The sequence below is a fragment of the Eurosta solidaginis genome, chromosome 3 (assembly GCF_040869045.1).
Source record: "Eurosta solidaginis isolate ZX-2024a chromosome 3, ASM4086904v1, whole genome shotgun sequence".
Lineage (NCBI taxonomy): Eukaryota > Metazoa > Arthropoda > Insecta > Diptera > Tephritidae > Eurosta > Eurosta solidaginis.
The window spans coordinates 168,211,761-168,236,488 of record NC_090321.1 but is presented as its reverse complement, the minus strand read 5'-3'; the positions used below and the strand labels follow the sequence as shown (position 1 = coordinate 168,236,488).

At 39.2% G+C, this 24,728-nt stretch overlaps 1 protein-coding gene and 1 pseudogene across 2 annotated transcripts in view; one reads left to right on the top strand and one right to left on the bottom strand.

Moving 5' to 3' along the window:
• ari-2 (E3 ubiquitin-protein ligase ari-2) overlaps positions 1-24,728 on the bottom strand; it is a 186,410-nt gene that overhangs the window by 52,944 nt on the left and 108,738 nt on the right. For both annotated transcript variants that reach the window (XM_067773816.1, XM_067773815.1), the window contains exon 2: positions 23,051-24,414. In XM_067773816.1, coding sequence (XP_067629917.1) covers positions 23,051-24,414 — 1,364 coding nt within the window. The remainder of the gene's footprint in view (positions 1-23,050; positions 24,415-24,728) is intronic.
• Positions 4,975-6,251, top strand: LOC137243480 (piggyBac transposable element-derived protein 4-like; annotated as a pseudogene).

Genomic DNA, 24,728 nt, shown 5'->3' with positions numbered 1-24,728 from the left:
AATGAAAGGTGCTAATGAGTATTTTAAAAGGGAGTAATCCTTAGTTCCATAGGTGGACGCGGTTTCGATATATCGCCATAAAGGTGGACCAGGGGTGACTCTAGAATATGTTTGTACGATATGGGTATCAAATTAAAGGTATTAATAAGGGGTTTAAAAGGGAGTGGTGGTTGTTGTATAGGTGGTCGCCTTTTCGAGATATCGCCATAAAGGTGGACCAGGGGTGACTATAGAACGCGTTTGCACGATATGGGTATCAAATGAAAGGTGCTAATAAGTATTTTAAAAGGGAGTAATCCTTAGTTCCATAGGTGGACGCGGTTTCGATATATCGCCATAAAGGTGGACCAGGGGTAACCATAGAATTTGTTTGTACAATATGGGTATCAAAAGAAAGGTGTTTATGAGTATTTTAAAAGGGAGTAATCCTTAGTTCCATATGTGGACGCCGTTTCGAGATATCGCCATAAAGGTGGAGCAGGGGTGACCCTAGAATTTGTTTGTACAATATGGGTATCAAAAGAAAGGTGTTAATGAGTATTTTAAAAGGGAGTGGGCCTTCGTTCTATAGGTGTTCGCCTTTTCGAGATATCGCCATAAAGGTGGACCAGGGGTGACTTTAGAATTTGTTTTTACGATATGGGTATCAAATGAAAGGTTTTAATGAGTATTTTAAAAGGGCGTGGGGCTTAGTTCTATAGGTGGACGCCTTTTCGAGATATCGCCATAAAGGTGGACCAGGGGTGACTCTAGAATGAGTTTGTACGATATGGGTATCAAATTAAAGGTATTAATGAGAGTTTTAAAAGGGAATGGTGTGAAGGCGTTTTCCAGATATCGACCAAAATGTGGACCAGGGTGACCCAGAACATCATCTGTTCGATACCGCTAATGTATTTATATATGTAATACCTGCCAAGATTTTAAGGGTTTTTTATTTCGCCCTGTAGAACTTTTTCATTTTCTTCTACTTAATATGGTAGGTGTCACAACCATTTTATAAAGTTTTTTCTAAAGTTATATTTCGCGTCAATAAAACAATCCAATTACCTTACCATGTTTCATGCCTTTTTTCGTATTTGGTATAGAATTATGGCGGCGGCCACCGTGGTGTGATGGTAGCGTGCTCCGCCTATCACACCGTATGCCCTGGGTTCAACTCCCGGGCAAAGCAACATCAAAATTTTAGAAATAAGATTTTTCAATTAGAAGAAAATTTTTCTAAGCGGGGTCGCCCCTCGGCAGTGTCTGGCAAGCGCTCCGATTGTATTTCTGCCATGAAAAGCTCTCAGTGAAAACTCATCTGCCTTGCAGATGCCGTTCGGAGTCGGCATAAAACATGAAGGTCCCGTCCGGCCAATTTGTAGGGAAAAATCAAGAGGAGCACGACGCAAATTGGAAGAGAAGCTCGGCCTTAGATCTCTTCGGAGGTTATCGCGCCTTACATTTTTTTTTTTTTTATAGAATTATGGCATTTTTTCATTTTTCGTAATTTTCGATATCGAAAAAGTGGGCGTGGTCATAGTCGGATTTCGTTCATTTTTCATACCAAGATAAAGTGAGTTCAAGTAAGCACGTGAACTAAGTTCATTAAAGATATGTCGATTTTTGCCCAAGTTATCGTGTTAACGGCCATGCGGAAGGACAGACGGACGCCTGTGTATAAAAACTGGGCGTGGCATCAACCGATTTCGCCCATTTTCACAGAAAACAGTTAATGTCATAAAATCTATGCCCCTACCAAATTTCAAAAGGATTGGTTAATTTTTGTTCGACTTATGGCGTTAAAAGTATCCTAGACAAATTAAATGAAAAAGGGCGGAGCCACGCCCATTTTGAAATTTTCTTTTATTTTTGTATTTTGTTGCACCATATCATTACTGGAGTTGAATGTTGACATAATTTACTTATATACTGTAAAGATATTAAATTTTTTGTTAAAATTTTACTTTAAAAAAAATTTTTTTTTAAAGTGGGCGTGGTCCTTCTCCGATTTTGCTAATTTTTATTAGGCGTACATATAGTAATAGAAGTAACGTTCCTGCCAAATTTCATCAAGATATCTTCAACGACTGCCAAATTACAGCTTGCAAAACTTTTAAATTACCTTCTTTTAAAAGTGGGCGGTGCCACGCCCATTGTCCAAAATTTTACTAATTTTCTATTCTGCGTCATAAGTTCAACTCATCTACCAAGTTTCGTCGCTTTAGCTGTCTTTTGTAATGAATTATCGCACTTTTTCGGTTTTTCGAAATTTTCGATATCGAAAAAGTGGGCGTGGTTATAGTCCGATATCGTTCATTTTAAATAGCGATCTGAGATGTGTACTCAGGAACCTGCATACCAAATTTCATCAAGATACCTCAAAATTTACTCAAGTTATCGTGTTAACGGACGGACGGACGGACATGGCTCAATCAAATTTTTTTTCGATCCTGATTATTTTGATATATGGAAGTCTATATTTATCTCGATTCCTTTATATATGTACAACCAACCGTTATCCAATCAAACTTAATATACTCTGTGAGCTCTGCTCAACTGAGTATAATTAGGAGCTATTTAGGTGCTTTTGAGGGCCACAAGAGATAATTTAGGTTTTCATTTCGTTTTCGAGTGATTCGCAAATAAGTGTGGGTCTGCTAGCTTGACGTTAACTTAAATTTCATTTTTTTTTAATAAAAAATATATCAAAATTAGGAGCTATTTAGGTGCTTTTGAGGGCCACAAGAGATAATTTAGGTTTTCATTTCGTTTTCGAGTGATTCGCAAAAAGCGTGGGTCTGCTAGCTTAACGTCAAGCTAGCAGACCCACAACTTAAATCTCATTTTTTTTGATAAGATATATCAAAATTAGGATATATTTAGGTGCTTTTTAGGGCCACAAAGATAATTTAGGTTTTCATTTCATTTTCGAGATATTCGCAAATAAATTTCATTTTTTTTTTAATACAAAATATATCAAAATTAGGAGCTTTTTAGGGCCACAAAAGATAATTTAGGTTTTAATTTAGTTTTCGAGTGATTCGCAAAAAGCGTGGGTCTGCTAGCTTAACGTCAAGCTAGCAGACCCACAACTTAAATCTCATTTTTTTTGATAAGATATATCAAAATTAGGAGCTATTTAGGTGCTTTTAAGGCCACAAGAGATAATTTAGGTTTTCATTTCGTTTTCGAGATATTCGCAAATAAGTGTGGGTCTGCTAGCTTGACGTTAAATTTCATTTTTTTAATAAAGAATATATCAAAATTAGGATATATTTAGGTGCTTTTTAGGGCCACAAAAGATAATTTAGGTTTTCATTTAGTTTTCGAGATATTCGCAAAAAAGTGTGGGTCTGCTAGCTTAACGTCAAGCTAGCAGACCCACAACTTAAATTTCATTTTTTTAATAAAAAATATATCAAAATTAGGATATATTTAGGTGCTTTTTAGGGCCACAAAAGATAATTTAGGTTTTCATTTAGTTTTCGAGATATTCGCAAAAAAATTTCATTTTTTTGATAAAAAAATATATCAAAATTAGGATATATTTAGGCGCTTTTTAGGGCCACAAAGATAATTTAGGTTTTCATTTCGTTTTCGAGATATTCGCAAATAAATTTCATTTTTTTTAATACAAAATATATCAAAATTAGGAGCTATTTAGGTGCTTTTAAGGCCACAAGAGATAATTTAGGTTTTCATTTCGTTTTCGAGATATTCGCAAAAAAGTGTGGGTCTGCTAGCTTAACGTCAAGCTAGCAGACCCACAACTTAAATTTCATTTTTTTTAATAAAAAATATATCAAAATTAGGATATATTTAGGTGCTGTTTAGGGCCACAAAAGATAATTTAGGTTTTCATTTCGTTTTCGAGACATTCGCAAATAAATTTCATTTTTTTTTAATACAAAATATATCAAAATTAGGAGCTATTTAGGTGCTTTTTAGGGCCACAAAAGATAATTTAGGTTTTCATTTCACACTGCCTTACCCATTTTAAAAAACGGAAGTGATCCTGATTTGCAGCCAATCCATATTGATGGTAGTAACGTTTCGCTACTTAATACGTCCGCCTTGGACGCAATATGCCAAGTCATGTTAGGGGCTTGTTTTGACAATTCGATGCTAATGGAAGAGGTTTGTTTCTGAAAGGTCAAAAAATGTGATACCAAAGTATAACAATTTACCAAACACTTCCAAGATCTTGAACAACTGGTAAAAAGTCATCTTTCATACTTAAAGCTTTCTACTAAAACTACTTTTCAACAAATCCCAAAAATCGGAAGTAAATTGGCTCCTACCTTTGCACTAAAAGCTAAACAATTTTGTAAATTTGAACTGATTATTTTAAACAGGCTACACCATTTTGAAATTGTTTCTTATCTCAACCTTCCCGGGTTAATAAATTGCGCACATTTTTTTTAGGTAATGCGAAAGGAAGGAACTGTACCGTTTTTGAATGTCATTAAAGATATCCTGATAAAAGGTGTCACATCAGGGAATATAATTCACGAACAGAAAATATAATTCACGACAGGCATAGCAAAAAAGGCTAAAACGGAAAATGAATGCTGGAACATTTTTATAACTGAAGAAATAAAGAGCATAATACTGACATATACAAACCAAGAAATAATTAGTCGTCGAGAAAAGTGCAAAGATCCGAATAAATTATATTATATGAAAGAAACAACTATACCGGAACTGGATGCGTTTATTGGTTTACTGTATATTGCTGGTCTCAACAAATCAAGTCGTCAGTCCATAAAAGATCTGTGGCGTACAGATGGCACCGGTGTAGACATATTCCGAACAACCATGTCTATGCAACGATTTTACTTTTTGCAAAACTGTATTCGATTCGACGATAAATCTACCAGGGAAGAGCGAAATAAAACTGACAATATGGCTCATATCAGAGAGTTTTTTGAACTATTAGTTGATTGTTGTCAAAAAGCCTATGTTCCTAATGAATACATGACTATAGATGAGATGTTTCTAGCGTTCAGGGGTCGATGCGGATTTCGTGTTTATATACCAAGTAAACCGGCCAAATATGGCATCAAAATACAAGCTGTTGTAGATGCTAAATCTTTTTATACTTTCAATTTGGAAGTTTACGCAGGAAAGCAGCCTATAGGTCCATATGCAGTTAGCAACAAACCGTTCGACGTAGTGCAAAGACTAGTTCAGCCAATATCACAATCGAATCGCAATTTGACATTTGACAACTGGTTTACCAGTCACGAGTTGATGCTTCATCTGCTAGCTGAGCACAGGCTTACCTCAACAGCAACTGTTCGTAAAAATAAAAGATGCATACCACCCGCACTGTTGAAGACAGGAAAGAAACCAGGAAGTTCAATTTTTTGTTTCCAAAAAGACATTTCCATGGTGGCTTACGCTTCGAATAAACAGAAAGTGGTCATAGTTATGTCTACTCTGCACCACGATGACAAAATTGATAAAAGTACAGGACAAAAGAAAAAAACAGAGATGATCACATTCTACAACTCAACAAAAGCAGGAGTAGATGTTGTTGACGAATTATGTGGTACATAAAGCGTCTCGCGAAACAGTAAACGCTGGCCTATCACGATCTTTTATGGTGTACTCAACATAGCTGCTATAAATGCAAATATAATTTTTAGAGAAAATCGTTTAATTTTTTGTTTCCAAAAAGACATTTCCATCGTGTCTTACGCTTCGAATAAACAGAAAGTGGTCATAGTTATGTCTACTCTGCACCACGATGACAAAATTGATAAAAGTATAGAACAAAAGAAAAACCAGAGATGATCACATTCTACAACTCAACAAAAGCAGGAGTAGATGTTGTTGACGAATTATGTGGTACATACAGCGTCTCGCGAAACAGCAAACGCTCACATATGACGATCTTTTATGGTGTACTCAACAAACCTGCTATAAATGCAAACATAATTTTTAGAGAAAATTTAAATCAAAGCACTAAAAGAACTGATTTCATCCGGAAGCTAGGTTTGGCTTTGATAAACGAACATCTACGAATGCGAAGAGATCAAAAAAATATCCCAACCTACATAAGGAAGAGAATCTCATCTCAGATTATGGAATCATCCACTCCCTCATCAAATACTGCTGGCCGCTACGTGAGATGTGCCGTTTGTTCAAACAAAAAAGATCGCAAAACTAAACATGAATGTGCTGGCTGTAAAAAGGCGATTTGTATGGAACGTGCTTTTTTGTTTTGTAAAGATTGTACTGAATGTGACTCTAGTTCTTAAGATGTCACGTTTAGTTGTAATGTTTAGAATTTATTTTTTTAGTTATTTTGCTTCACATATTTTGCATTTATTTAGTCTTAGAGAAAATAATTTTTCTTTAATTATTATTTTTTAGCCTAAGAAGTATAGGCTGTTTTAGTTCCAAAATTTTCATGATCTCATTTTCTCGTAATAATATTGTTACGAATATTAGCAAAACTAAGCAGTGACGTGAATGCACATCAATAATTCAATCATTATGTATCTACATAAACGAATCAATAATTGCGTCTACACATATGTACACATTCCGACGAGCAACATTTACATACAAGGCAGCGAGAGATGAGATGTCACACACCGATGAATTTACTTATACGCTTATGTGTGTGCGGGAGACTGTAAACTACAAACACATGCATATACCTTATCTGAGTTGTCACAAGAGAGAGCAATAATTTGTGCACGTAGTTGTGGCTGGCGATTTTGTAGCCGAAACAACTAGTAACTTCTGGAAATCGAAGAGCCTAGAAGTATGCAGCGTAAACTATAAAAGCGATGCAGGCGAGTAAGAAGGAATTCAGTTTGATTTGAGTTGTCAAGCAGTTGCGATTAAGACGATATCTAGCAATAGTAGAGTTTCATTGAGCTATCAGTCAGTGTGGTTATTAAGCAAGCTATTCGTTGCACAGTTTGAGTGTATTGTGAAGTACTTTAATAAAGGCCATTTTGCATTATTACAAATTGGAGTTATTTATTCAACAGTTTAGTGATTCGAACTTAGCAGAGGATTGCAAATAAGAGGATTTGCAAGCAAATTCGTTACAATTGGTGTCAGAAGAGGAATTGTTGAATAAATTCCAAAGGACAACAAGGACATGGCAAAGTTCGGTGAATTGAAGATCCAGCAACTAAAGAAGGAGTTGGAAACCCGTGGATTGAATACAAGCGGCGTTAAACTTGAACTTCAGGCACGGCTACGAGAGGCAATGGAAGCAGAAGGAATTGATGTGGAAGAGTATGTCTTTCACCTTGATGGGGAGGAGACAACAAAAATTGAAGAGAAAAACGAAACATCGCAGACGGTTACCAGCACAGATTTGAACATGATTTTGGCTGCAATATCTGCTCAAACATCGACAGTGGCTTCTCAACTGGAATCGCAAAAGACAGATATAACATCTCAACTGGCATCTCAACTAGAAGAACAGAAAAAGTATATGTCATCTCAACTAGAAGAACAGAAGACGTATATGGTATCCCAACTGGAATCGCAGGAAACCCGTATAACATCACAATTGGAAGAACAGAAGACACATTTGGCATCTCAACTGGAAGCGCAAGAGGCACGTATATCTGAAATGTCGGCACAAATTTCGGAACAGGTATCATCACAGCTCTTTGTGAAACTGGAAGAACAGGATGCAAAAATTTTACAACTCGAGGACAAAATTGATGCCGAAATAGAAGCGTTAAAAGGTCGTATGGATCAGTTACAACTAAACCGCCCAGCTGTTTCAGCGAGTAATCCAAAGGTAAAGACACCATCCTTTGACGGTTCTGTTCCTTTTCAGGTCTTTAAGCTACAGTTTGAGAAGACCACAGCAGTGAACCAATGGAATGCTGAAGATAAAGTTGCAGCTCTGTTCGTGGCACTGAAAGGGCCTGCCGCGGAAATCTTACAGACCATCCCAGAGTACGAGCGGAACCACTACGAAACATTGATGAGCGCTTTAGAGAGACGTTACGGAGGCGAGCATAGGAAACAGATATTCCAAATTGAGTTGCAAAACCGCTACCAAAAAGCAAATGAGACATTGCAGGAGTTTGCTTCAGATATTGAAAGATTGGCTCATCTTGCAAATGCAGACGCACCCGTGGAATACACTGAAAGGGTAAAAATCCAGAGCTTCATAAATGGCATACGAGATGTGGAAACGAAGCGGGCTACATATGCGAATCCAAAACTAACGTTTGCTGAAACGGTATCGCATGCACTGACTCAGGAAACAGCCTCACTTTTGAGTAAGCCAGCGTACAAAGCTCATCGCGTGGAAGTGGAAAAGCCAGACTGGGTAGACGCAATTTTGGAAGCATTGAAGGGTACGCAGCAGAAGAATAATGATGCAGTCAAATGCTTTAAGTGTGGAAAGCCAGGGCATATTGCGCGTTATTGCAACACCAACCCTAACAGTTCCAACAATGTGGGTGGTCGTAAACGCAGAGCAGAAGGAGATGAGCAAATCTCCAAGACAAATCAATCGTTAAACTAAAGCGAGTCAGCAGCAAGGGGCGACAGCTGGCTCCCGCAATTGAATGCCCCATAATCTCTATCTCGCAGATTGGAAGAAGATCGAGCAATCTTACTGTTGGAGGACATGTGGACGGAAAGGAACGGTTACTGACTGTAGATACGGGTGCATCTCATTCCATCATTCGAGCGGACTTAGTCAACAAAAAGATAAGACCACTGCTTGGAGCAAGATTACGTACAGCCACGGGAGAGGACACCCAGGTAATTGGAGAAGTAGAATGTGAAGTCGCAATTGGGAACGTCACGGTAGTACACAATTTTATAGTGGCAGAAATTGTTGATGAAATCATAATTGGAGTGGACTTCTTAATCGACCAGGGCATCAAGATCGACATGCAAAGCAAGACGATGCGATATAAAAACATGGATGTACCACTTAATTTCGGCTACGAGAGAGGCTACAGCAGTAAACGAGTGCTGGTGGAAGAGAGTCAGCAAATACCACCAAAATCCGAAGCAGTCATCTGGGCAAAGGTTGATGGAGATTGTGGGACAAACAAATTGTGGGTTGTCGAAGCAGCAAACAAATCAGCACTAAACATACTTGTAGGAAAAACCCTGGCTATGACAAAACAAGATGGACGTATTCCGGTAAGAGTACTCAATGAGTTCAAGTCACCACTCAAACTGACTAAAGGAGCTATTTTGGGAAGATGCCAAGAGGCTGAAGTAGTTATTAACTGTGAACAACTCCAGGAACACGTTTCGGCTAGTAATACTGATCTTTCAAATGACATCACGGCATGGATGCAGGGGCTAGAGGAAGCATATCAGAGTCAGGCAAAACAACTGCTCCTAAAGTACGCGAACATATTTGACCAGGATGATTCTAAACCAGGCCGCACCAACGTTGTGAAACATCAAATTGACACTGGAGATGCGAGGCCGATCCGTCAAGCTCCACGTAGTGTTCCACTGGCGAAGCGGGAAGTTGTGAGTCAAATCATTCAAGAAATGAGCGACAGCGGCGTCATCGAACCATCAGCTAGTCCATGGAGCTCACCGGTAGTACTTGTAAAAAAGAAGGATGGAAAAATGAGGTTTTGCGTGGACTACCGGAAGTTGAATGACGTAACGAAAAAGGATAGCTACCCATTGCCAAGAATTGACGACACTCTGGACTCGCTATCTGGTACGAAATGGTTTTCCACGCTGGACTTGAAAAGCGGCTACTGGCAAGTGGAGGTGAAGGAGGAAGATAAAGAGAAAACAGCCTTCAGTGTCGGTGATGGTCTTTGGCAATTTACAGTGATGCCTTTTGGACTTTGTAATGCACCAGCTACTTTTGAGAGACTCATGGACCAGGTACTGAAAGGACTACATTGGAAAACATGCTTGGTGTACCTGGACGACATCATCGTATTGGGCAAGAACTTTGATGAACATCTTAAGAACTTGGAGGAAGTTTTCCAGAGAATAGCTGGCGCTGGTCTGAAGTTAAGTCCCAAAAAGTGTGCGCTGTTTAAAAAGGAAGTCAATTATTTGGGTCACAAGGTAACGACAGAGGGCATCTGCACTGCGAACGAAAAAATAGAGGCTGTAAAGGATTGGCCAAGACCACAGAACCTACATGAATTGAGAAGTTTTCTTGGGCTGTGCACATATTACCGCCGATTTGTACCAAATTTTTCCAGCGTAGCCCATAGCCTCCATGAGCTTACAAGAAAAAACAAAGCTTTTGAATGGAAGAAGGAGCAAGAAGTGGCTTTCCAAACATTGAAGGAGCGTTTGTGCACTGCCCCAATGTTAGCATATCCGATTCCAGGAGCAACATTTATTCTGGATACAGATGCGAGTGGATATGCTATAGGAGGCGTTTTATCACAATTGGTCAATGGACAGGAGAAGGTAGTTGCATATTACAGCCGTTCGATTGGAAAACCAGAGAGGAACTACTGTGTTACGCGAAGAGAGCTGTTGGCATTGGTAGACTGCATTAAACATTTTCACAAATACCTCTACGGCCAGCGATTCCGTGTCAGGACAGATCACGCAGCGTTGAAATGGCTTCTGCAGTTCCGTAATCCGGAAGGACAATTGGCACGGTGGATCGAGCGACTACAAAGCTACGACTTTTCCATTGAGCATCGAAAAGGTAGTACCCATGGAAATGCTGATGCAATGTCACGAAGACCATGTAGTTTGGAATGCAAGCACTGTTCAAAAGCCGAGGCTAAAGAAGACATTATAGATGTCCGGCTAATGAATATAACATGTACAGATGAATGGGACAAGGAACAGCTAAGGAAGTGCCAGCTAGAAGATGCAGATCTGTCACGTGTTATGCAGGGGCTCGAACGAAATGAAAGACCAAACAGAGAAGAGATGTCAGCAGAGAGTCCTATTGCGAAGTCATATTGGGCACAGTGGAACAGTTTAGAATTGATATCCGGTTGCCTTCATCGAGTATGGGAGAGTGAGGATGGTAAATACAAGAATAAACTGATAGTTGTTCCCAGAAAGAGGATTCCTGACGTGCTCAGCGAGCTGCATAATGGTCCAAGCGGAGGTCATCTTGGAATCACGAAGACGCTCGAGAAGATTAAACAGAGATTCTATTGGGTTGGTTGCCGTCAGTCGGTCACTGAGTGGATTGCGAACTGCGAGGTTTGCAGCAGAGCGAAAGGGCCCAGAACACGAAGTCATGGCCAGATGAAGCAATATAACTCAGGTGCGCCATTTGAAAGGATCGCCATGGATGTCGCAGGTCCATTTCCTACTAGCAACCGCGGCAACAAATACGTACTGGTGGTTATGGATTATTTCAGTAAATGGCCAGAGGTATACCCAATCCCAAACCAAGAAGCAGAAACAGTAGCAGAAGTGGTTAAAAACGAATGGGTTGCAAGGTATGGTGTACCAATGGAGTTACATTCTGACCAAGGCAGGAATTTTGAATCAGCTGTGTTCCAAGAAATGTGCAAGAAGCTGGGCATTCGGAAAACACGGACAACTGCATTGCATCCTCAGTCCGATGGTATGGTGGAACGTTTCAATAGAACATTGGAGGAGCATTTAAGGAAAGTAGTCGACAAGTACCATAAGGACTGGGATACACACATATCATTATTCTTGATGGCCTACCGATCGGCAGTACATGACACAACGGGCCAAACTCCTGCAAAGGTAATTTTTGGCAATGACCTTCGACTGCCAGCTGATTTGAAGTATGGGATAGATGCCGATGCGGAGAGGAATGTCAAGAAATCCACTGATGTCTTAGAAGAAGAGCTGAGAGAGATACACGATCTGGTAAGGCAACGAGCAAAGATTATGAGTGACAAGATGAAAGCGAGGTACGATAAAGCAATTAATTCGGAAGGGTTTCAGGAAGGAGATTTGGTGCTGCTATACAACCCACAACGAAAAAAAGGTTTGTCCCCGAAATTGCAGTGTAACTGGGAAGGCCCATACAAAGTTGTAAAACGGATCAACGATGTAGTGTACCGCATACAAACCACTACCAAACCACGAACCAAAATGAAAGTGGTTCATTTGGAGGGATTAGCAGCGTTTAGATCGAGAGATTTGTCTGATCGGGACGATCAGACTTAGGTGGAGGGCAGTGTTACGAATATTAGCAAAACTAAGGAGTGCTGCCAGCTCTAAGCCGATCTAAACAGTGACGTGAATGCACATCAATAATTCAATCATTATGTATCTACATAAACGAATCAATAATTGCGTCTACACATATGTACATATTCCGACGAGCAACATTTACATACAAGGCAGCGAGAGATGAGATGTCACACACCGATGAATTTACTTATACGCTTATGTGTGTGCGGGAGACTGTAAACTACAAACACATGCATATACCTTATCTGAGTTGTCACAAGAGAGAGCAATAATTTGTGCACGTAGTTGTGGCTGGCGATTTTGTAGCCGAAACAACTAGTAACTTCTGGAAATCGAAGAGCCTAGAAGTATGCAGCGTAAACTATAAAAGCGATGCAGGCGAGTAAGAAGGAATTCAGTTTGATTTGAGTTGTCAAGCAGTTGCGATTAAGACGATATCTAGCAATAGTAGAGTTTCATTGAGCTATCAGTCAGTGTGGTTATTAATCAAGCTATTCGTTGCACAGTTTGAGTGTATTGTGAAGTACTTTAATAAAGGCCATTTTGCATTATTACAAATTGGAGTTATTTATTCAACAGTTTAGTGATTCGAACTTAGCAGAGGATTGCAAATAAGAGGATTTGCAAGCAAATTCGTTACAATATAAATAAAAATATTTAATAACAAGTATTTGTTTTATATTTATTAGATAGCTAATGAACCCTCTTAAAATCTGTGTCGTTTTATCATAACATCTTAAGTCTAAAAATCATGTTTGGAGATATTAACGATTTTGTTTAAAATTTATTCTGTTAGAGTTTTAAAAAATATTTTTAACCCACGAAGAAGTTTCACTATTTTTAAAGACAAAATCAACTATTTTTAAAAAAAATATCCTTTAGAAATGTTATTTTTTTACTGCTTTACAGTTAAGGTGTTTTGTAAAACGAAATCAAAAGAAAAAGGACGCCTTAATTAGACTTAAGATTTTATTGCAAAAGAGAGACTAGCGTTTTAAAATGTACAAGTGGACATAAGATCTTTTGTTAAAATTAAAACGAGTAAGTAAATAGAGATAGGATGTTTGTATATTATTATTGTAACGAATTTGCTGCAAATCCTCTTATTTGCCCCTTTTGCTAGGTTCGTATCGCTAAACTGTTGAATAAATAACTCCAATATTGAATAATGGAAAAATGGCCTTTATTAAAATGCTTCACAATAACACTCAAACTGTGCAACGAATAGCTTAATAACCAAACTGATAGCTCAAATGAAACTCCACTAATCAAAATAATACTGGTATTGCTCGCTAGATATCTTCTTAGTCGTAATTGCTGATCAACTCAAATCAAACTGAATTACTTCTTACTCGCCTGCACTGCTTTTATAGTTTACGCTGCATACTTCTAGGCTCTTCGATTTCCAGAAGTTACTAGTTGTTTCGGCTACAAAATCGCCAGCCACAACTACGTGCACAAATTATTGCCCTCTCTTGTGACCACTGAGATAAGATATATGCATGTGTTTGTGCATTGCCGCTCCGCTGCTCGTATACGTACATATGTGTAGACGCAATTATTTATTCGTTTATGTAGATACATAAAGATTGAATTATTGATGTGAATGTTTGTAGTTAACAGTCTCTCGCGCGCACATAGCCGTATAAGTAAATGCATCTGTGTGTGACATCTCTCTGGGCTGCCTTATATATGTGTATACTTGATTTGATTATTAACGTAAATACTGCTTGGCATGGCCTTAGCATCGCCTTAGTGATGGGATAACTTAGGGGTGGTAATATCCGTGACACTGCCCTCCACCTAAGTCTGATCGTCCCGATCAGACAAATCTCTCGATCTAAACGTTGCCAGCCTTTCTAAATGGACCACTTTCATTTTGGTTCGTGGTTTACCGATGGTTTGTATGCGGTACACTACATCGTTGATCCGTTTTACAACTTTGTATGGGCCTTCCCAATTACACTGCAATTTCGGGGACAAACCTTTTTTACGTTGTGGGTTGTATAGCAGCACCAAATCTCCTTCCTGAAACCCTTCCGAATTAATTGCTTTATCGTACCTCGCTTTCATCTTGTCACTCATAATCTTTGCTCGTTGCCTTACCAGATCGTGTATCTCTCTCAGCTCTTCTTCTAAGACATCAGTGGATTTCTTGACATTCCTCTCCGCATCGGCATCTATCCCATACTTCAAATCAGCTGGCAGTCGAAGGTCATTGCCAAAAATTACCTTTGCGGGAGTTTGGCCCGTTGTGTCATGTACTGCCGATCGGTAGGCCATCAAGAATAATGATATGTGTGTATCCCAGTCCTTATGGTACTTGTCGACTACTTTCCTTAAATGCTCCTCCAATGTTCTATTGAAACGTTCCACCATACCATCGGACTGAGGATGCAATGCAGTTGTCCGTGTTTTCCGAATGCCCAGCTTCTTGCACATTTCTTGGAACACAGCTGATTCAAAATTCCTGCCTTGGTCAGAATGTAACTCCATTGGTACACCATACCTTGCAACCCATTCGTTTTTAACCACTTCTGCTACTGTTTCTGCTTCTTGGTTTGGGATTGGGTATACCTCTGGCCATTTACTGAAATAATCCATAACCACCAGTACGTATTTGTTGCCGCGGTTGCTAGTAGGAAATGGACCTGCGACATCCATGGCGATCCTTTCAAATGGCGCACCTGAGTTATATTGCTTCATCTGGCCATGACTTCGTGTTCTGGGCCCTTTCGCTCTGCTGCAAACCTCGCAGTTCGCAATCCACTCAGTGACCGACTGACGGCAACCAACCCAATAGAATCTCTGTTTAATCTTCTCGAGCGTCTTCGTGATTCCAAGATGACCTCCGCTTGGACCATTATGCAGCTCGCTGAGCACGTCAGGAATCCTCTTTCTGGGAACAACTATCAGTTTATTCTTGTATTTACCATCCTCACTCTCCCATACTCGATGAAGGCAACCGGATATCAATTCTAAACTGTTCCACTGTGCCCAATATGACTTCGCAATAGGACTCTCTGCTGACATCTCTTCTCTGTTTGGTCTTTCATTTCGTTCGAGCCCTTGCATAACACGTGACAGATCTGCATCTTCTAGCTGGCACTTCCTTAGCTGTTCCTTGTCCCATTCATCTGTACATGTTATATTCATTAGCCGGACATCTATAATGTCTTCTTTAGCCTCGGCTTTTGAACAGTGCTTGCATTCCAAACTACATGGTCTTCGTGACATTGCATCAGCATTTCCATGGGTACTACCTTTTCGATGCTCAATGGAAAAGTCGTAGCTTTGTAGTCGCTCGATCCACCGTGCCAATTGTCCTTCCGGATTACGGAACTGCAGAAGCCATTTCAACGCTGCGTGATCTGTCCTGACACGGAATCGCTGGCCGTAGAGGTATTTGTGAAAATGTTTGACGCACTCTACCAATGCCAACAGCTCTCTCCGCGTAACGCAGTAGTTCCTCTCTGGTTTTCCAATCGAACGGCTGTAATATGCAACTACCTTCTCCTGTCCATCGACCAGTTGTGATAAAACGCCTCCTATAGCATATCCACTCGCATCTGTATCTAGAATAAATGTTGCTCCTGGAATCGGATATGCTAACATTGGGGCAGTGCACAAACGCTCCTTCAATGTTTGGAAAGCCACTTCTTGCTCCTTCTTCCATTCAAAAGCTTTGTTTTTTCTTGTAAGCTCATGGAGGCTATGGGCTACGCTGGAAAAATTTGGTACAAATCGGCGGTAATATGTGCACAGCCCAAGAAAACTTCTCAATTCATGTAGGTTCTGTGGTCTTGGCCAATCCTTTACAGCCTCTATTTTTTCGTTCGCAGTGCAGATGCCCTCTGTCGTTACCTTGTGACCCAAATAATTGACTTCCTTTTTAAACAGCGCACACTTTTTGGGACTTAACTTCAGACCAGCGCCAGCTATTCTCTGGAAAACTTCCTCCAAGTTCTTAAGATGTTCATCAAAGTTCTTGCCCAATACGATGATGTCGTCCAGGTACACCAAGCATGTTTTCCAATGTAGTCCTTTCAGTACCTGGTCCATGAGTCTATCAAAAGTAGCTGGTGCATTACATAGTCCAAAGGGCATTACTGTAAATTGCCAAAGACCATCTCCGACGCTGAAGGCTGTTTTCTCTTTGTCTTCTTCCTTTACCTCCACTTGCCAGTAGCCGCTTTTCAAGTCCAGTGTGGAAAACCATTTCGTACCAGAGAGCGAGTCCAGAGTGTCGTCAATTCTTGGCAATGGGTAGCTATCCTTTTTCGTAACGTCATTCAACTTCCGGTAGTCCACGCAAAACCTCATTTTTCCATCCTTCTTCTTTACAAGTACTACCGGTGAGCTCCAGGGACTAGCTGATGGTTCGATGACGCCGCTGTCGCTCATTTCTTGTATAATTTGACTCACAACTTGCCGCTTCGCCAGTGGAACACTACGTGGAGCTTGACGGATCGGCCTCGCATCTCCATTGTCAATTTGATGTTTCACAACGTTGGTGCGGCCTGGTTTAGAACCATCCTGGTCAAATATGTTCGCGTACTTTAGGAGCAGTTGTTTTGCCTTACTCTGATATGCTTCCTCTAGCCCCTGCGTCCATGCCGTGATGTCATTTGAAAGATTAGTATTACTGGCTGAAACGTGTTCCTGGAGCTGTTCACAGTTAATAATTACTTCAGCCTCTTGGCATTTTCCCAAAATAGCTCCTTTAGTCAGTTTGAGTGGTGAATTGAACTCATTGAGTACTCTTACCGGAACACGTCCATCTTGTTTTGTCATAGCCAGGGTTTTTCCTACAAGTATGTTCAGTGTTGATCTGTTTGCTGCTTCGACAACCCACAATTTGTTTGTCCCACAATCTCCATCAACCTTTGCCCAGATGACTGCTTCGGATTTTGGTGGTATTCGCTGACTCTCTTCCACCAGCACTCGTTTACTGCTGTAGCCTCTCTCGTAGCCGAAATTAAGTGGTACATCCATGTTCTTATATCGCATCGTCTTGCTTTGCATGTCGATCTTGATGCCCTGGTCGATTAAGAAGTCCACTCCAATTATGATTTCATCAACAATCTCTGCCACTATAAAATTGTGTACTACCGTGACGTTCCCAATTGCGACTTCACATGATACTTCTCCTAGAACCGTGCTGTCTTCTCCAGTGGCTGTACGCAATCTTGCTCCATGCAATGGTGTTATCTTCTTGTTGACTAAATCCGCTCGAATGATGGAATGAGATGCACCCGTATCTACAGTCAGTAAACGTTCCTTTCCATCCACATGTCCTCCGACAGTAAGATTGTTTGACCTTCTTCCAATTTGTGAGATAGAGATTATGGGGCATTCAATTGAGGGAGCCAGCTGTCGCCCCTTGCGGCTGACTCGCTTTAGTTTAACGATTGAGTGGACTTGGAGATTTGCTCATCTCCTTCAGCTCTGCGTTTACGGCCACCCACATTGTTGGAGCTATTCGGACCGGTGCTGCAATGTCGTGCAATATGACCTGGGTTGCCGCACTTGAAACACTTAATAACTCCGGCATTTTTCTGTTGTGATCCCTTCAGTGCTTCCAAAATTGTGTCTACCCATTCTGGCCTTTCTACTTCTACACGATGAGCCTTATATGCTGGTTTACTTAATAGGGAGGCAGTTTCCTGAGTCAATGCATGTGATACCGTTTCAGCAAATGTAAGCTTTGCGTTTGCGTATGTAGCTCGCTTCGTTTCCACGTCCCGTATGCCATTTATAAAACTCTGGATTTTTACCCTCTCGGTGTATTCCACGGGTGCGTCCGCATTTGCGAGATGAGCCAACCTTTCAACATCCGAGGCAAACTCCTGCAAAGTCTCATTCGCTCTTTGGTGACGGTTTTGCAACTCAATTTGGAATATCTGTTTCCTATGCTCGCTTCCGTAACGTCTCTCGACAGCGGCCATCAATGCTTCATAGTTGTTCCGCTCTCCTTCGGGAATCGTCTGTAGGATTTCGGCTGCTGGCCCCTTCAATGCCACGAACAGTGCAGCAACTTTATCTTCAGCATTCCATTGGTTCACTGCTGCGGTCTTCTCAAACTGTAGCTTAAAGACCTGAAAAGGAACAGAACCGTCAAAAGATGGAGTTTTTACCTTTGTATTACTCGCTGAAGCAGCCGGCCGATTAAGTTGCAATTCCTGTATACGACCTCTCAACGCATCCACCTCTGCCTCGAATTTTTCTTCAAACTGCATTATTTTTTCGTCCATGCGCGCTTCGAGTTTTGATGATATACGCGCCTCTTGTGCTTCTAGTTGTACTGTTATGCGTGCCTCTTGTTCTTTCAGTTGGGTTGCCATATATGTCTTTTGTTCTTCCAGCTGTGATGACATATTTGTGGATATTTGTGATGATATTTCTGTTATACGTGCCTCTTGTGCTTCCATCTTGGATGTTAAAAGTGTCTCCTGCGATTCTAGTTGTGATGCCATATATGTCTTCTGTTCTTCCATCTTGGATGTTATACGGTTCTCCTGCGATTCTAGTTGTGATGCCATATATGTCTTCTGTTCTTCCATCTTGGATGTTATACGGTTCTCCTGCGATTCCATATATGTCTGCTGTTCTGCCAGTTGAGATGACACTGTCGATGTTTGAGCAGATATTGCAGCTAAAATCATGTTCAAATCTGTACTGGTAACCGTCTGCGGTGTTTCGTTCTTCTCTTCAATTTTTGTTGTCTCCTCGCCATCAAGATGAAAGACATGCTCTTCCACATCAATTCCTTCTGCTTCCATTGCTTCTCGTAGCCGTGCCTGAAGTTCGAGTTTAACGCCGCTTGTATTCAATCCACGGCTCTCCAACTCCTTCTTCAGTTGCGGGATCTTCAATTCACTTAACTTTGCCATGTCCTTGTTGTCCTCCGGAATTTATTCAACAATTCCTCTTCTGACACCAATTGTAACGAATTTGCTGCAAATCCTCTTATTTGCCCCTTTTGCTAGGTTCGTATCGCTAAACTGTTGAATAAATAACTCCAATATTGAATAATGGAAAAATGGCCTTTATTAAAATGCTTCACAATAACACTCAAACTGTGCAACGAATAGCTTAATAACCAAACTGATAGCTCAAATGAAACTCCACTAATCAAAATAATACTGGTATTGCTCGCTAGATATCTTCTTAGTCGTAATTGCTGATCAACTCAAATCAAACTGAATTACTTCTTACTCGCCTGCACTGCCTTTATAGTTTACGCTGCATACTTCTAGGCTCTTCGATTTCCAGAAGTTACTAGTTGTTTCGGCTACAAAATCGCCAGCCACAACTACGTGCACAAATTATTGCCCTCTCTTGTGACCACTGAGATAAGATATATGCATGTGTTTGTGCATTGCCGCTCCGCTGCTCGTATACGTACATATGTGTAGACGCAATTATTTATTCGTTTATGTAGATACATAAAGATTGAATTATTGATGTGAATGTTTGTAGTTAACAGTCTCTCGCGCGCACATAGCCGTATAAGTAAATGCATCTGTGTGTGACATCTCTCTGGGCTGCCTTATATATGTGTATACTTGATTTGATTATTAACGTAAATACTGCTTGGCATGGCCTTAGCATCGCCTTAGTGATGGGATAACTTAGGGGTGGTAATATCCGTGACATTATAATTCTTTAACAAAAACTATTATGATAAAAGAAATATAGTTTCAGTTCTTGTTTTTTTATTTAAAACAATAAAATTTCATAGTGGTATAAAAAAAAGTAATACTCAAGTTTTTCCGTAAGTTTGGGAATAAATGGCTTCAAAGTAAGTAAATAATTATTCGTCATTAAATAAATAAATAAAAAGTCTGTATAAACTTCATCCACTACCCAATCAGCATTTATGTGATTCAATTTTGAATTTCCTTACATATCAATACAATTTGATTACCTACTCTTTCTGACTAAATAATGAGTTATCATATAATTGAACAAAAGAAATAATCAAATATGAATTCTTTTGATGATGAAAAACTAGAAAGCATTTTTCGATCACTTTTTGGAATCATATTTCAAGTCCTTTAATGACTAAATTTTAATATTTCATAAAAACCAACAAAAAGAATAATCAAATATGCTTACCTTTGATGATCAAAAAATGAACCTAGTTTTTCAATCACATTTTGGAATCATATTTGAATCAAATGTGTTTACTTTAGGTGATCAAAAATTTATAATCATTTTTCATTCAGCTTTCTGAATCTTTTATGAATCTATTTGTTGACTGAATAATGAATTTTATAATTGTTGAAATTTTACTTTTCATTAAAAATTTTATTTTTTTCACATACACATATTTTTTCAATCATGAAGCTAAGAAAAAATATATAAAAATTGTATTATTTATGCAAAAGATATTCTTCAAGACAAATATAATGTAATGCTGCTCGGGAACGAAGATTTCCCCAACCATTTCTCCTCTTCAGCTTCCCAGAAAATACATAATGATTGGACAATACATAGGTTGTGAGCTATTTGAACCCCAGGTAAGTGAAACTATCTTGACATACCTGGATACGGCTTCAACATCCTGTATCGTATCCGTATTTTAAGATGCAGACGATAATGCTGATGTTGGATGTTGTAGTCGCAGGTGTATATCGGTCAAATTTGTTTGCGAGTTAACTGTGGTTCGAATAGTTCACTTTCACATGCTTTCTTCCCCTGATGAAATAAGATTATTATTTAGTATCCTATTTTGAATGAGATATTAAGAATAAATGCATTATAAAGGCATTCAAAAATGATTCAAAAATCTCAACCTAAACGATTGAAATATATTCACGAATATTATCAGAAAATGACTGTGAAAAGCAGTCAAATATTACTCTAAAGCTCAATTTTACAATGATATCAAATATGAATATAAAGCGTTCGAAATAGGAATCATAAATGATTATTCAAGAATACTCACATTTATGGTACATTTTTCTCCCGACGATACGTTAATTTTCGAACAGAAAATGCTTTTAAATTTGAACGTTTTTAATAATCTTGGGGTATGATATTTAAATATTTTTTGATCAAAATTTTCAAAAAATGCTGGCTAGGTAGCGGCAGGATATCTATGAGATCTCTTTTCTTTTTTGTGTTAATTTTTATTGGAGCTACCGAGACATTTTTTAAATCTTTAATTTTAACACAAGATGTTTTAAAATATATTTTACCATATTCCTTAGTAAATCTGAACCACTTAATGTCCTGCCAACTGAATTTATCACCGTTTTCATCTACTTTTCGCCATGTAAAGAAACTTTTCGATGCGTCTGCAAAATCGAATATATTTGATTGATCCATTTCATTAACCAAAAAGTGTTTCTTTACTCCGACTGTTCCTATAAATTGAAACCAATCCCGGGGATGATGTATTTTTATTTAAGATTTGTTTTTCTTTTTCTCTATCGCACTCCATGTACGTGTGACCAGGGATCATGAATTTATGATCATATGATCATAGTTGTCCTGCTATATGGGGCAGAAGCATGGACCATGACAACAGCAGATGAAGTGGTTTTGGGAGTGTTCGAGAGAAAAGTTCTTCGAAAGATTTATGGACCTCTAAGCGTTGGCGATGGCGAGTACCGAAGAAGATTTAATGATGAGCTGTACGAGCTATACGCAGACATCAACATAGTCCAGCGAATTAAAACGCAGCGGCTGCGCTGGCTGGGCCATGTTATGCGAATGAAAGATGATGATCCGGCCAAGAAAGTGTTTCTATCGGAACCCGCCTATGGAAGCAGAGGTAGAGGGCGGCCCCCACTCCGTTGGAAGGACCAGGTGGAAAACGATTTAAACTCCCTTGGTGTGACCAATTGGCGCCGGTTGGCGGAGCGAAGGAGCGACTGGCGCGCCTTGTTGGACGGCCATAACCGTTTAGACGGTTAAGCGCCAATTAAGTAAGTAAGTATGATCATAGTTGCAATGAAAGAATTTTGTTTTGACCTGGGCAGCAATCACTATAGATCTGAAGATCAAAACAAAACACTTTGAGTTTAATATCATTTAGAGATTTTTCCTTATCATTTTTTTTAGCATCATAAGCTTGTTGTGCTAGATTGAGATTTTCCATTTGCTCTAATTTTAGAGATTCCAGTTCTTCAGATTTGGCAAGTTGTATTTTACATTGAATCAAATGACATTTGTGGCAAGTATCAACCTTTGGTTTTTTAAATTTTAGATTTAGTTTTCCAAACAATTGAGTAAATTTTGAAAGGGATAGGGAATTTTTGTATTTATCTCTATAGAGGCGATGCTTGGTAGATAGCGCTTAGAGGTACTACGACGAGTATAGTGACATTCATATGACGGAAAGCTTTTTATGAAATCTATAATTTCCCGTTCTTTTGCCACAGACAGTTTTCTATATCACGTATGTTTTCCACGCGAATCTCCAGTTCATTCAAGTTTTGCTTTGGCAATCCTTTTTATAAATTGTTCTGTCTCAGCTAACGTATAACATTTTTTATGTAAAGATTAATATAGAAATAAATACAGGCAATTTAGTATGGGGGTATGCCATGCCCGGCCACACACTCAATGTTTTATTTAGGCACCACATTCTCGTCGGGTTAAAACAAAGGCTAAACATTTCATTTTATAGAAAAATTGGATGTACATATACAATATACACCAAGATAATTCGATATAAAACTTTGAAAACAAATACAAAAAACCATTCACTTTATTATTTTTATTACTGATATAAACCAAAACCCCTTTTTCATAGATCGTATCATATACATAAGTATTTCTTAAAACTTTATTACTGTCCGGTCGGTATTTAATCAGCATTAAACGTGATCCCCCATACTACGGACCAAAGTTCTTTAATTTCTGGGTTAAAATTGGTCGGCCTGTGTTATCGTTACTGTAAAGTACTCACCTGTTGATATTCAAAAAGATCTTTCCGTGATCCACTTTCCATAAAGTAGGCGTAGGGATACGTATATTGAAGAGTGTAACGACATTTTGCCAGCAAAGCAGCAGCATTGAACAGATACTGCCAATCGATCCAAGTACCCCTTCCTTTCATCACTTTATCATTAATACGATCACGTAATCGATCAATAGTCTGTTGTTCCAATTGTAAGGATTTCGAGTGGTTCTCCCAGCGTTCGTAATAATGCAAATATTTCTTAAGAGCTTCTCGTGCTTGGACATGCACTGATTCGTTGGCTATATTTGGATTGTCTTTATAACGTGAACATTCATAATATTCAGAACCGTGTGTCTTCCAATCCCCCAGACACATCCAACAAAAGTCATGTTTGCAATTAAAACATTGCATGTGATTGCATCCTCCATTTTTCTCAATACAAATGTGGCATTTCGGGCAGTCTTTGGTATTGGCGCTAATATAATTAGCTGTTTCACTATCATCGGCACATTTTGTAAGCCATTTCTTAATGACTATGCAGTCAGTGGGTGCATGATAATCCATACCGCACTTGAAACAAAATGACGTATGACAGGAAGTACAGATTATACGCTTTGCACAGATCTCAGCTGACCGCACAATAATTTGGCAATTTGGTCCAGGACAGAAGCGTAATTGGGGATGTGATTTGACGTAGTCTTTAAAAGCAAATTGCTGATATTTATCTCGCATAACCGGTCGTGTTACTAGAGTGAGAACCAAATCTTCGGGAACGCGTACATTGCACATTGGAGCCATGCATCCGATTTGTGTTGAAATTCCTTGAAATATTTGCGTATCAAAAAACGTTGACCAACACTCTTTACAGAAAGCATGAGCACATGAAAGGCTAAAAAATTTATCACCCAACTGTGAGCTGGCACAGACTGGGCACATTTGACTACGGTATGTTGTTGTGCCTCCGCTACCTGCAGTCGGTGTGGTATAGACACTAATCGAGATCAATGCATTGCGAGATGCATCTACAGAACTACTAATACTATTACTTATACTGTAGGCAGCTGCGTCTTTGCTGGTTGAGGGTGCAGATGGGTCGAGGGGGTTGGCCATTAATTTCGGCGGTTTGATGCGAGCTGCTATCAAAAGAGCATTCGCATCTTCTCTATATTTATTTACCACCACTTGATTATCCCATTGGTGCTCTAACAATAGCACTTTCGCCAAAGCAGGAGTTATCTCCAGAACAGTATAAAGCTTTTCCACAGATTCATTGAGCAGTTTTTCAACCTCTTCGACAGTGAGGCATTCAAATTCAAAGTATTCTGGATCAGTTTTTTTCGGATCTAAGCGTTCGACGTCGCAGTCTTCCCCTGAAAGCAAAAATATTACAAATTACTATAAGCGGTATTGCTTTTGAAATTGTGGGGAAGCTAAGCAAAATGAGCTGTGTGTAACTTCAATAAACCAACCAATATCGAGACTTAAGTATTGCAATTTTTTTTAAATAAAAATGTAAAGAGCGATATACATATGTAACACTTTAAAATTCGCGAGGAAAACATTGGTGCAGCTCATTAACAAAATATTTGTGGGTATATAATGAAACTCAGTTCCCAATAATTTTTTACTTCAGCCAATTTTTTACTTAACACGTAAAAAACTTCCGACTAACGGATTCACAAAT